This window comes from Brienomyrus brachyistius, chromosome 14, assembly GCF_023856365.1.
Source record: "Brienomyrus brachyistius isolate T26 chromosome 14, BBRACH_0.4, whole genome shotgun sequence".
In the NCBI taxonomy this organism is placed as follows: domain Eukaryota; kingdom Metazoa; phylum Chordata; class Actinopteri; order Osteoglossiformes; family Mormyridae; genus Brienomyrus; species Brienomyrus brachyistius.
In genome coordinates, this window is record NC_064546.1 from 15,166,574 (window position 1) to 15,179,102 (window position 12,529).

The 12,529-nt window shown below is 49.2% G+C and overlaps 1 protein-coding gene across 6 annotated transcripts in view; it reads right to left on the reverse strand.

Annotated features, from left to right (window-relative positions):
• Positions 1–3,032: 3,032 nt before the first annotated feature.
• The window catches only part of LOC125707507 (forkhead box protein N3-like), a 37,987-nt gene continuing 28,490 nt past the window's right edge, over positions 3,033–12,529 (reverse strand). For all 6 annotated transcript variants that reach the window (XM_048974725.1, XM_048974724.1, XM_048974727.1 and 3 more), the window contains 2 exons: positions 6,684–6,792; positions 3,033–5,963 (listed from right to left, as the gene is read on the reverse strand). In XM_048974725.1, coding sequence (XP_048830682.1) covers positions 5,489–5,963; positions 6,684–6,792 — 584 coding nt within the window. In that variant the 3' untranslated portion in view covers positions 3,033–5,488. The remainder of the gene's footprint in view (positions 5,964–6,683; positions 6,793–12,529) is intronic.

Below are 12,529 nucleotides of genomic sequence, written 5' to 3' on the forward strand. Positions count from 1 at the left end.
AGTTCGCTGGTTAAGCCCCAGGCGGGTATGGTCTCTATCGCCACCAGCTGGAAGTGTAACAAACTGCGGGTAGAGTGTAATACGGCGATCCAATTAAATAGTGTGATCACCAACTATGTAATTATAAAACCCATAATCCGAATCTTTATTAACATTTCACGGTGACTAAACCTCCATTGATTAAAAACAGGACAGTCGGTTGGCACGACAAAATTAGATAACAAGGAAAAATACATACACGAGTAACTCATTACCGTTTTGCTAATATCTGAATGAACATGTTTGTATATATAAACAATACGAGATTGCAGCATTTAAAATACCATGCAAATCCCAGTATTGAATGGGCAGACGGGTAATTACGTGTTTCCTACCAGTAGATGGCAGGAGAGCTCATGAAATGGGAAAAACCGGCCATTCCATTAGAGACGCCTGGTGTGTTTAACGCACACAGACACAGTCTCGATATCGTGTGTCAGACATTGTATGGACGGTAACATAACCCAGGTGCAAGGATATTCTCAATGTCACTGTGCCGTTATTTAGAACTTTATCCAAACTAATGTTTTCTCTTTTTTTAGAACCACATGAGCTTACTGGCTACTGAGATATGACTCGGGGCTTCGTTCTGCATGTGTGTTTCGTGATTCATGCAAGTTGTAGTCCCTGTGCAGATCGTCACTGTACACGGTGCGCCGAGCAATTTTGTGCGATATCAAACCTGCCCAAGGTCCAGAAGTCTTCAACTTCAACCCAACTTGACAATGACAAGCGGCTTGTGGCTTAGAGCCTGTACAGCTGCATCTCCCATTTTGAGAAGGAAAGATGGAGCTTCTGATTCGGCACAAAACCCAGGTGTCTGGGAAGCCTGAGACATCCAGTCAGCGGGGCCCTCCAGGGACAGTGGTGTCCCTCCTATTGGACTGGCTTCCTCAGGTGCTGCAGGAAAATGCTTAATGAGAGATAAAAGGGTGTTACCATGGTAAACTCGACATGTGGTGGCTGCAGTTGGAGGCTCCGTCACCGAACGTTAATTTTACTGCAGGCTGATTCACAGAGGTGAAGACTGATGTGACTTGCGGAGGGAGTCACACTCAGCAGATCGGGTGAGGGGGAGCCCAGAGGTGGGATTGGGAGTGCACACAGCGGGATTATTCACACGCCACCACGCCCGTCCTTATCGAACACAAATCCAGGTCTGCGGACCAGCCAGGCCGAACCATCTCGTAAACACGGGCTTGTGGGTATAAAATTTGTCACTCTCACTGACTTCGAACCGCCGGACAGTACACTGGCGGATTTGGGCAACATGGGCAGCCACCAAGGGCGGCTTTTACTGGGTGGGACCCAGAGTGCCCAGAAAAAAGGAAAAAACAAATGGGAATGGTGACGTTTGCACAATTGGTTCTCGTTCTCGTTTTCACATCATGTCAGCGATATCACCCCACTGTGTGGGTCAATTAACTTTGTCAGAGTGGCTGCACGGATGGTAACTTGTGATCTAGGCAGGTGACCACTCAGCTGTTCGAGATGGGGTGGGGGCGGGGCTGGGGGAGCGAGGGGATCTATCAAATAGTGCATCTCTAACTCCACACAGTACTCATGCAATTAGTCAAAACTATTTTAAATTTTATCATCATTTATTTGTGTCATTCCAAATATCTTAATTAAAATGCAAAAGTGCCAATTTTTTGTTTTTTGGCAGGGGGTAGGACCACAATTTTTGTTGCCAGCTGGGGGGGGGGTGGAAGGTGGGTATGCACAGGCTGCCGTACAAGCTAGAACCACCGCTGGGATAGCAGATGCAGGGCTCTCCACACAGCCACACTACGGAGTGAGGATCCTGCACACGTCTCACCTGTGCTCCCTGCACCGCCCACAATGCAGATTCTAATATTTCTTAACCCCCCCCCCACCCCACTGAATTATCCTCACAAAAGAGATGAACTGACTTGTGCTGCAAAGTTTGAAGAATAAGGCCGGCTATCTGCGGCAGGCTCATATCTGGTTTGACAGAAATGGGACAATTTAACACCAGACTGCTGGGTATCTGGATGGCCATCATCTCACAGAGCTCTGCTATCGATCTGCACAGGTGAGCAACACCCCGACCCCACGCTGCCATGGAAACCTGGCTTAGCAGTGCACACCGGATGCTGCCGGACAGCAGCCCCTCGGCCAGGTCAGCCTCCTCTCCTTGCCATTTCGCTCCAACTCACCAGAGGCTATGGTACTTCATGCCCTCTGAAAACATGCTTTTAGAAGGTCCCTCGCAAGGCTGAAGACCAGGACAAACAAGAAAGTATGAGAGAAGACAAGTTAGTCTTTTCCAAGCTGAAAAACAAGTGCACTTTCCTGACGAGCTTGGTCAGTGCTCCAATCAACGGTCTCCTGATGAGGGCTGCACTGCAGGCGTACAGTGGCACCTGGACGAAGACACAACTCACTCCCACACAGGAACCTGCACTTCAGAGCTGATTTAGGACAAAGAGCAGAGGGGGATACAAGAAACGCAACAAAACTGTGTACATAATGCGCTTAGTTAAACAAGCCTGGAGTCAGTGCAGGGGGTCTAGACATTTCCCAAATGTTGCTGAGCAGGAAGGCAGGTAATATTTCCATCTTCATCATCATTCATGCCTGGCTAGAGACCCTCACCTGATCATATGAGACAGTGAAGGTTACTGGAATACGAGCACACACAGAATCACGCACACAAGCCACATTCTACGTGTGGGTCACGTGTCCTCTCTGTTTCTGTTGCATAGCAACCGAATTAAGCAAGGGTGTGGTGCTGTGTTGTCTGGAGTTATTAAGATGTGCATCATGCTTATAAAAGGACTGGTGTGTCAAGAATCCAAGTGATATGGATGTGGTAAGCGGACAGTGAATTTCAGAATGTGTTGCATCTCTGGCCCGGAGCCCCACACCCCAACCACGCCGTCAGGAACAGGTCTGGCTTGTGATATCCACGATCATCAGAAAACTGGACTCAATGGACACACGGTCAATGAAGAATGTGCACCACGATGGACGTCTGCAACTTGGTCTTTTTATTGCAACTGGAAGACAATACATCACAGAAACTTCATGGTAGGTTTCAGAAAAATAAAAACAAGAACTCTTTTTTTGTCATAGTAATGGACAAAGTTATATTTACATTAACTGATGAAAGGATTTGTCTTTGGCAATATGGTCACATATCAAGGAATTATAGAATGCAGGTGACAGACACGTGGGCCGCCCACGTGCCTCCAGACCGTGTTTGATTAACGAACACAGAGCGAAACCAACCACTGCCTTCTCCTTTCTGAAACCCCTTAAGAGTTACCTCTTAAAAAGGAACACGAGAGTGAGTAAAGAAACTGGCCTCTTTAAAAAAAAACAAGTATATACAGTTAGTCTCTCAAACTCGAACCCATTTCCTACCACGCGAATGAAGAAACGAGTTTGTAGCGAGTTGGAACACGATACAAGGCAGTGAACAGGATAAACAAGCGACAGCTGCTACATAGAGTGAGGCATGTGTATGTGAAGAGCGTCCTGACAGCAAATGCTGCGTCAGAACCCGGCATGTACCTCCAGCACACCCAGTGTGATCCAGTTTGCCCCACGTGCTCTCCCGGGACCGGAGTTGGACTCTTAGAGCGTGAGAAGGTCGAGATAACGCCAGGGGCATCTTCTGATAGTCAAGGGGTGGTGAGGGATACCAAACCACCTTCTGTACCTTCCCCAAAAGGTGGAACACCCTCAACAGGTGGGATGGATACTGGTTTGGAAAATCTGACGCTTTCATGAGAGAAGCAGGAAGTGTCCTCACAGGGATGACACCGATGCTACAATGTGACAAGGATTACAGGCTTTGGCACTGCACCTTAAACACGGAGATGGGCCGCACGTTTCAGCGGGATCGGGCCCCCGGGGTCGCCCAGACGCCACTCGGCAGAATCGCGTCACACGCTGCTACCTGACAGGAAGTAATACTGGGACCTGAAGTGCTACAGCGCACGTGGTCTGAAGTGGCACGGATGAGAGGAACAGGAAGACCACGAGACACGGATGTCGCCTCGACATGGAGACACGAGCAGAGTGCAGGCAGGTCATGGGGACACTCCACACGCACGCAGGCCGAAAACAGCCCCCCCCACGGACGGCGAAGGAGGGCCAAAAGCGAGCAAGACGGGGCAGTTTCGTAAACCTCCCCAGCCCTAGTCGAAATTTTAAGTCTTCATATTGCAGAGACGGTTCCCAACAGTCAACGAATGTCCCTGAAGGTGTGAGCCTGCTTCAAAACAACAACTAGAGGAAAAAAATAACGATAAAAAACACAAAACCATCTAGGCCTATGGGCATAAAAATTAGAGGCCAAGCCTTATTTTTTTCTAGGATCTATATTTATATGAAAATAATTCATGCTTCATGCTAAATACATTATTTACCTTACATGAATAAAAAACTGTTTCTTTTAGTTTACAGAACCCATGCAACACGATTTGGAAAATCCCGCTGGCTACATTGCTTAAATTAGGAAGGGGGAAAGTCTAGTGTAACTTTTATACAGCACTGTCCTGACTGCGTGAAATTGCTTATTACGTCATGAGGGCTGGAAACGCAAAACAAGACCAAACCGAAAAGAAAAAAAAAAAAAAAAAAAAAGTTACTCCACAGTTACTTCGACATTTTTGTTGCTAAAACTTGGCAGGTTTTGCTGCACATTTCTAATACTCTCATCAAAGTCTGGCTGCAGTTTAACTGCAGATAAACGGGGAAATGTCCCTGTTTTGTATCACTTGATTATAATTCACCAATTCAGTCGGTAAAAACAGGCAGTTTTGAAGATGTTTTGATGAGTTTCATTTTGGTTTCTTTTTCCCCACGTAATCATCTGGAACTACAGCTAATGGCTTTAACAGTGACCCCCCCCCCCCCCCCCCGCCCAGCCTTTGTAGTGGACGAAATTATGGAAAACTGGACCCAGGTCACCAGTCGCAGAGTGGAGCTGCAAAAGGCTCCCATCCCCACAGCAGTTACCGCTCGGGATTGTGGGAGCGTGACCACAGCTGTTGGGTCAGATCTTGGGGATTAAGGCCTGGAGGGCGGCGCTCTCCTATGTCTGCATGTGGGTCTCTCAGCCACAGTAGCCATTGAAGAGGCCACCCACAGCTGCAAAGCATCCTGGGAGCGGCTGCTGTGGTGACAGCTGGTGACAGGACTGCCTGTCCCGCCTGTACCCGTGCCAATCAAATTTGGGGGGGTGGTTGCTTTTCTCTCCGGTGCCTTTGTTTCAGCCAACAAAAACGTGGTCCTACATCAGCTGAACGTCAGTGAAGGTTTTCATATGGCTTTAATCTCCTTTAAAAAGTAACAAAAACTAAATTAAAAACCCTCAGACACAGTATCTAAAGGATAGGAAAACAAAGTGATTCTTGATATTGCCACAAATCATTAGGATTGACCTGATGTCCTGAAACACAAGCTAGCAGTAAGGTCAGTTCTTCAGGGACTCCTTCTGGCCTTTGGCGGCTCGGTTGGTGATGTTGTTGAGACAGGCGCGCACGCCGGCCAGGTGCAGCAGCGAGCCGGCCGCCTCCTTCATCTCCTCGTCGTCGCTCTCCGGCGGCTTCTCCGTGTGCCTCTTCTTCAGGGGCAGTGACTCACTGGGGCAGCGCGCTCTCATTCGAGTCCACTGCTGCCGCTTCTTGTGCAGGGCCAAGCCGGCTCCTTCCGGCGGTCGATCCGCGGGCTCCTTCTTGAGCCGCCCCCTGTCCTCGTCATCCGCGTCGCTGCCGGCGTCGCCCCGCGGCGCCCCTGCCTGGCCGTGCGGACAGGGGCTCCCTCCCTGCGGGGGGTTGGAAGATTTGGCGCTGCTGTAGGTGTGGTCCTCCTTGGGGTCACTGCTGACCAGTGGGGAGTCACAGGAAGGCTCGCTGTCGCTGCATTTGCGACAATCATCCAGGACCGACCTACGTGAGCACACATACATAGTCACACACACACGCACACACTCACACGGTCACACTCCCCTCTTACCCTCATAGTGCCATGACCCGCCCCATCCGTGACGCTGTCAGCCTCTTTCAGCCCGTCTACATCCTGCATTTATGACTCAAACCCCCTGTTGCTACACAGCACAGTCAGGGAACTCTGTTTAATAATTAATGTGTAAATGTACTGCCTCCTGACACACAGAGGGTCGACTTTTTCCTGCCTTTACACTGAGGGAACATTCAGAGGATTCAAAGGGCCAAGAGCTGGTCCATTACCCGACCCCAGGGAGGGGAGCGGGCCAACATAGATGTGTGTGTGTGTGTGTGTCTGTGTGGGGTCCAGGTATACATTATGTTGTGGGGACCAAACATCCCTACAATGTGATAAAAATCTGTTATTTTGATGTTGTGGGGACCATTTTTTGGTCCCAACAAGGGGAAATTCAATTTTCTAAAAATGTGTGACTGTAATCAAAAAACTAAAAATGCCAAACATCTTGTGTTTTGTTTGGTTACTTATGGTTAAGGTTAGGGCTGGGTAGGGGTTAAGGTTGCCATGTTGGGATTAGGGTTTTGCCCACAGAAATGAGAGTCTCCACAAAGCACAAAGATATGAGTGCAGGCCTGTGTGTGTCCCATTCTCTGCATGGTGTTAGAGAGCAGACATGGAGGTGTGGAAGAGGCTCTGCTGCTGACCTCACAATGGCTGTCCTGGTCCCAATGGGGTTGATGGGAATGGATCGGATTCCGGGAAACAGACCTTGGCTCACTATGCGGGCTCCGTTCTGGATCACTCCCTGAGGAACTGGAGGGAGAGAGAGAGAGGAAGGCAGACCTGAATCACCCTGGAAGGTCTACAGTGCTGCCAGCTGTACGCCTGTGTGAACCTGCAGGGGGCCAAGCAGCATAACAATCATCACCACCACCATCACACACTTTGCATTTCCTAAGTCCACGTCCCCGTCCCCGTTTATCACTGATGAAACTTCAGGAAGACGCCACAAGTGTGATGAGAAGATTTCATAATTTATCCCCTCGTTTGGCAGTAAAATCACTTTCTCGGGGTGATAATGGACAGATCGCACCCATAAAATACAGAGGAGCCAAAATAGGATTCCTCTGGGCCCAGGAGTCGAATGGAAACGCTCCATGAATCTCTGAGCAGAAAAGATCAGCCGTGGTCCACCGGTGACCCTGCGGGGCTGAGCTGGGTTTTGCCTGGAATATGTGACTGACAGAGCCAGTGGCTGGATTTCAGAGGCCCTGCGGTGACCGAGTTGGAAATAGATCCCGCCGACTGGACCCACCGAACAGGAAGCCAGGTCGTTCCGGACAGCTCCGTTATCATTGCCGAAATGCCGCGACTCCCTTCACCTGCTAAGTGAGAGATATCGACGGTGCTCCGAAGGTGAAATTGACCATTAAAGCATCAGAGATTGGCTGGATCGATGGCTCCTCCGCGGCGCAGGGCGGCCGGCATCCGGGCGGCTCCAGTCTGCTCCCTGACAGCAGGTTCCAGACCCCCACTAACCTGCTGCTAGCAACACGGAGGAGGGCAGGGGCCAGAGGCTGGGTAGCAAGGTGCTCCATAGAGTGCGAGGAGCTGCCCATCGCCATTCAGTGCTGCTTCAGGAAGACGACCCTAATCTCAGACAGATGGCCAGGCTAAAATACCACACGCACACACACCCTAGTTACTCCCTTTGGAGTTTGGCACACTTTTTTACGCTCGTCAAGCAGCAGCACTGTTTCCATGGAAACCCTTCTCCTGCCGCCTTGGAGACGATATACAACTCATGACAGCCGCTGAAATGAGCCGAGAGAAACATCTGCCCTGGTGGGGTGAACGGCCCCACCGTTCTGCCTTCCACACACCCCTCCCCGCGCTCCCTCACAGTCAAGAAGTGTAGGTACAGGCTGCGTTTTATGTAGACCGCCTAACTGGACAGTGAGCCCATCGTAGACAGACCTCATGGGTAATAAGCACTGTCCACTGAGGCGTCCAGTGAAGCCTGCAATCCGAGCACCGTGAATAAAGGGCGAAAGCCGCCTGCTTTTAGGGGCCAAGCAAGGGGAACCTGAGTTGTGGAACAGGTGCTGAACTCTCTAAAGGTCTACAGGGTCAGACCCTTGCAGCTGAGGGGAGAAGGGTGGGGGGGGTGGTAGCTTAGGCTCAGCCCACTGACTGCCAATCCCTCTTCAAAGGAGGGAGGAAAGCAGCACTGTGCCCTGAGCCCCAGCAGCCCTCTCTGCTGTCAGGGTGGCACTGCTGGCCTGCAGGGCCTGACAGCCAACCGAGCATCACCATGCAGATTGGACTCCTAAATGGTGGGGCATCTTCGAGCTGCTGGATGTGGCTGGACAGAAATTCCTCCCTTTTGCAATTATGAATAATTTATGGACTGCTTCAATTGCAAGTCCACAGGTGGTGTTTTATTCTAACCGAACATCAATTTAGGACTGGGAGTGGACCGAAGCCACGGGCCCTATGGCTGGAGGAAGGGGTGACTCCTGCTGAAGCACTAGGTCAGCATGCAGGATGCACAAGACCAGGCCCTGAAGTGGGTGGGCACTCGTAGGGGTCAGCATCACTGGGATAGATAAAAGTTAGCCAATGGCTATCACAGGGTGTCCAGGAAGTGACACAGAGGAAAAGGGACACATGACCAGTAAATCTTGAGGTTTATAATGCTGCAGGCGCCTCTAGCCTTGTGGACACGCTGGCCCACGTCTTTGATCTCATCCCATCTTCTACACATCACTCTTTTCCTTACCAAGAGGCAGTCAGGAGCAGTTCATCAGCCAAGCCATATTCTCTGGGATTTTAACAACTCTGAGCTATTAGTTATGTTCTCCCCAAACAAGCTTGATGGGTCAAATGGCCTCCTCTCATTTGTAAAATTTCTTTTCAAAACAATGGAGGATAAATACAAATAACTAAATTTTGTTAGTTATTTGTCACTGGGGGGGGGGGGGGGGGGGAGAAATCGATGGCGATCAAAACAAGACACAACCTTTTATTTATATTTCACTTATATGACCCCTGACATGTTCATGACTCTTATTAAATCTGGCCAGCAGATCGATCTTTCGTTTTCCACAGAATAAAAAACGGTGTAACATTATCCCGCTAACAAGTGCTGGCAAGTTTCACTGCCAGCACCGGCGACATTAGACAAAAGTATATTGGTCAAATTTTCCCATGCAGAAATAGAGAGGCGCAAGCAAAAGTGTATTAATTGATGCATTAAATGTAATTCGGGTACAAAAATAATTCCATCTGCTCAGTTTTTGCTCTGCTACATCGCTTATCCCCACTATTTCGCGCCACGTCCAACTTTGCATCGATGCTTGTGGTCAACCAATCAGCAAGCTATCGCAGTAAACACCTCTCCCCAATAGTTTGTGTTTGAACGAAAAGGTACCCAATCTACCATAGGTATGAAAAAAACGGTTCTGGAACTGCCTCTGAGGAACTATAATCAGGCCGAGTTCCTACAGTGTTAACACAGCAAAAGTTCCTGGTCCTGGAAAAAGGTTCTGGCGGTGTGAAAGTTCCTGTCATCACATCTGACTTATTCTCTGGGGGCTTTGGGCAGGGATAATGTAAAATGCTTGCGACAATGTAATGTCGTGAAGATGTGCTATATAAATCAAACTGAATTGGAAAATGTTATATGTTATTGTTTCGGAGGCCCCCGGGCCAGATTGGGGACCCGGGGTCCAGAGGCAACACATGTGTCACACAACTGAGTCACTCTGTAGCCACGAGGCCTTCACAGCAGAGCAGAGGTCAGAAAGGAGCTACACGTCCTGGCAGACTCCCCGAGCTCAGGCATGGAGCCAAGGGTCCAGCTACAGTTACAGGGCACCACGCTAAAGGAGGGGTAAAGTCCACACCAGGGTGACACCCCCAAAACCACGCCCTCTGCTCTCCCACCTCCCCTGTCAGGGACATGTGACCTTCAACAAATACAGTTGAGCACAGTGACTTTGTGTTTCACTGATATTAATTACCCAATTACACTGGGAAGCCTCCATCACGAGAAGTATGTGATAATGAATAAACATTAATCATACAGAGCAGCCTAAATATAACTCCGTCAGAGACACTCTGTGCAAAAGAGTATGTTTGGCCCCCAGTTATTATACACCAAACGAGCTGATGCCATCGCGCACACACACACACACACACACACACACACACACACACACACACACAGAATGATCTTTCATCACACACATACAGTATGCCCTCATACATGATTATTGTGCATGCATGCACAGAATGACCTTTCATCCCACAAACACACACGATGGTCTGTCATCACACACACACACACACACACAACAAATGACCTTTCATCACACACACATAAAACATAGAATGACCTACTGTTATCACATATATACAAAGAATGATCTATGTTATTGTTCACGCACAGAATTAAGGTTATTACAGAAACGCAATGTGATCTGAAGTTCACACACACACACACACACACACACACACACTTTCAGAGGATAAATGTGCAGGTGTGTGAATGTTACTAGGAAACCAGCACTCTGGGGTCTGTAACTCTGAACACAAATGGGATTCATCAGCTCCTCCAGGCTATGGTGTCTCTGGGGATCAGGGAGAGCTAGATCACATCACATTACTGGTGGGGGGGGCAGGATGACCCCCTCGCTTAGCCCGATGGGAGGTGTTGTGTGTCCACGAGGGATCGATATGGCTGTCGTGGAATTAGTGATAGTACACTCAGGATAGCAGCGTGGGTCAGTGCTCATAGACCAGGCGGGGGGGGGATCTACAGCAGCACGAGTACGGAGCAGCATGCGCCGCTCCGCTCAGGAGAGCGGGTCCGGTCCCAGGCGGGCCAGAAAGACAGTAGAGCCTCCCAACAAAGTCCTGGAAACAGCACAGGCTCCATGACTCCATGCTGAATGTCCTCATCAGCGACCATCCATGGGTATAGCGAAATCAGACGACGCTCGTTAGCCTGTTAGCCCATGCCCCCTGCCTGGCCTGGGCCCTAGTGCTGGCCCCCAGCACTGGCCCCCTCTGCAGCCAGAGCCAAACAAATCAGGTATCGAATCAGCATAAGCATGTGTCCAGGGTTCCAGAGCAATAGACTGGTGGATTCACAGAGTTCTCCCACAGTTACAGAAAAGGCAGTGAGGAGAGCAGGGCTGGGGTGCTGAATCTGCCAGAAATGTCCCGTTTCCCAGCAACCAGATGCCCCAATAACACACACACACACACACACACACACACACACACACACACACACACACACACTACTGTCATTTCCATATGATTTCACATCCCCAGATTTTGTACAGGAACATGACTCTGCTCCAGTAGGCAGACCACAGAGACAATGTGCTATAACAACGTATAGTGCATCAGACAGCAACAGCGAAGAAATGTTAGCAAAGGTTAAGGAAATGTTCCTTTAATAGAGATGGGAAGCTTCCAATGACTGGGCAAACCATTTATATGAACTGAGCTTCAACAGGACAGGTCACATTACCCGGTTAACAACCTTTAAGAATGTCTAAAGTAAACCCACATTACACATAATACATTTTTTCAGAAGCTGAAATCATCCCAGAGACCCCTGTGAGCTTATGTACAACTAGCTGCCTAGTTAACGGTAAAGACCCTACATCAGGGGTAGAGTACGGGATGCCACGTGCCAGCAGGAGGCGTACACATACTGGTCTGGAGAGCCATCTGTCTGTCCTGCATCTCAGACCATAAGATCACAAGACAATCAGGAAAAAAAGGTCTGTCACTCCGGAGTCCCCATGGAGTTTAAAGACAGACGGTATTTTCCCACCATGCAGACAGACAGACAGGCAGGCAGGCAGGTAAATCAGCAGTCACAAGTGACAGGACGACTCACCTGGGCTTAAAATACAACACGAGTAGGGTTAGGGATGGCAGACAGAGATAATCAGGTCAACGAGGACTCCTGAATGGCAAACGTACAACCACACTTTGTTTAGCGACTGCCTTAGCGACCGTTTGCAAATACTACAGTAATTTAAAAAAAATTAAATAAAAATTTATTATTATTTTTATTGTTATTTATGCACGCTTTTACTGCAAAATGTTCAGCCAGAGCGAAATCGGCTTTGGAAGGTCACGCCTAGGCTACGGCGGTTTTCGCTTAACGGCTTGGTCGTTGGACCAAAACTCGGGCGCTAAAGAAAGGCTGGTTGTATATATCAGACCTCATGTGCTGCTGTTATTTTTAAGAATCACCCTACAAGCCCACAGTCATTACGCGCAAACCCAGCCATGCTGACCAGCCCAGGTTCCCCGTTCTCTGGGCCCACACATTCCTCCAGCAGGTCACTCTTCCCCACCTTCTCCCACTTATTTTCCTGTGTGTCGTTCTTTTGTTTCCACAACAGAGCAGGGAGTTCCTCCGCCAGCTCTAATTCCACTGTTTAAAACAGATGCTTTGTCCCTGAGCCACTACCCATAATGCCCCTGTTCCCCCCTGCCATACACAATAGCCATATTAAGT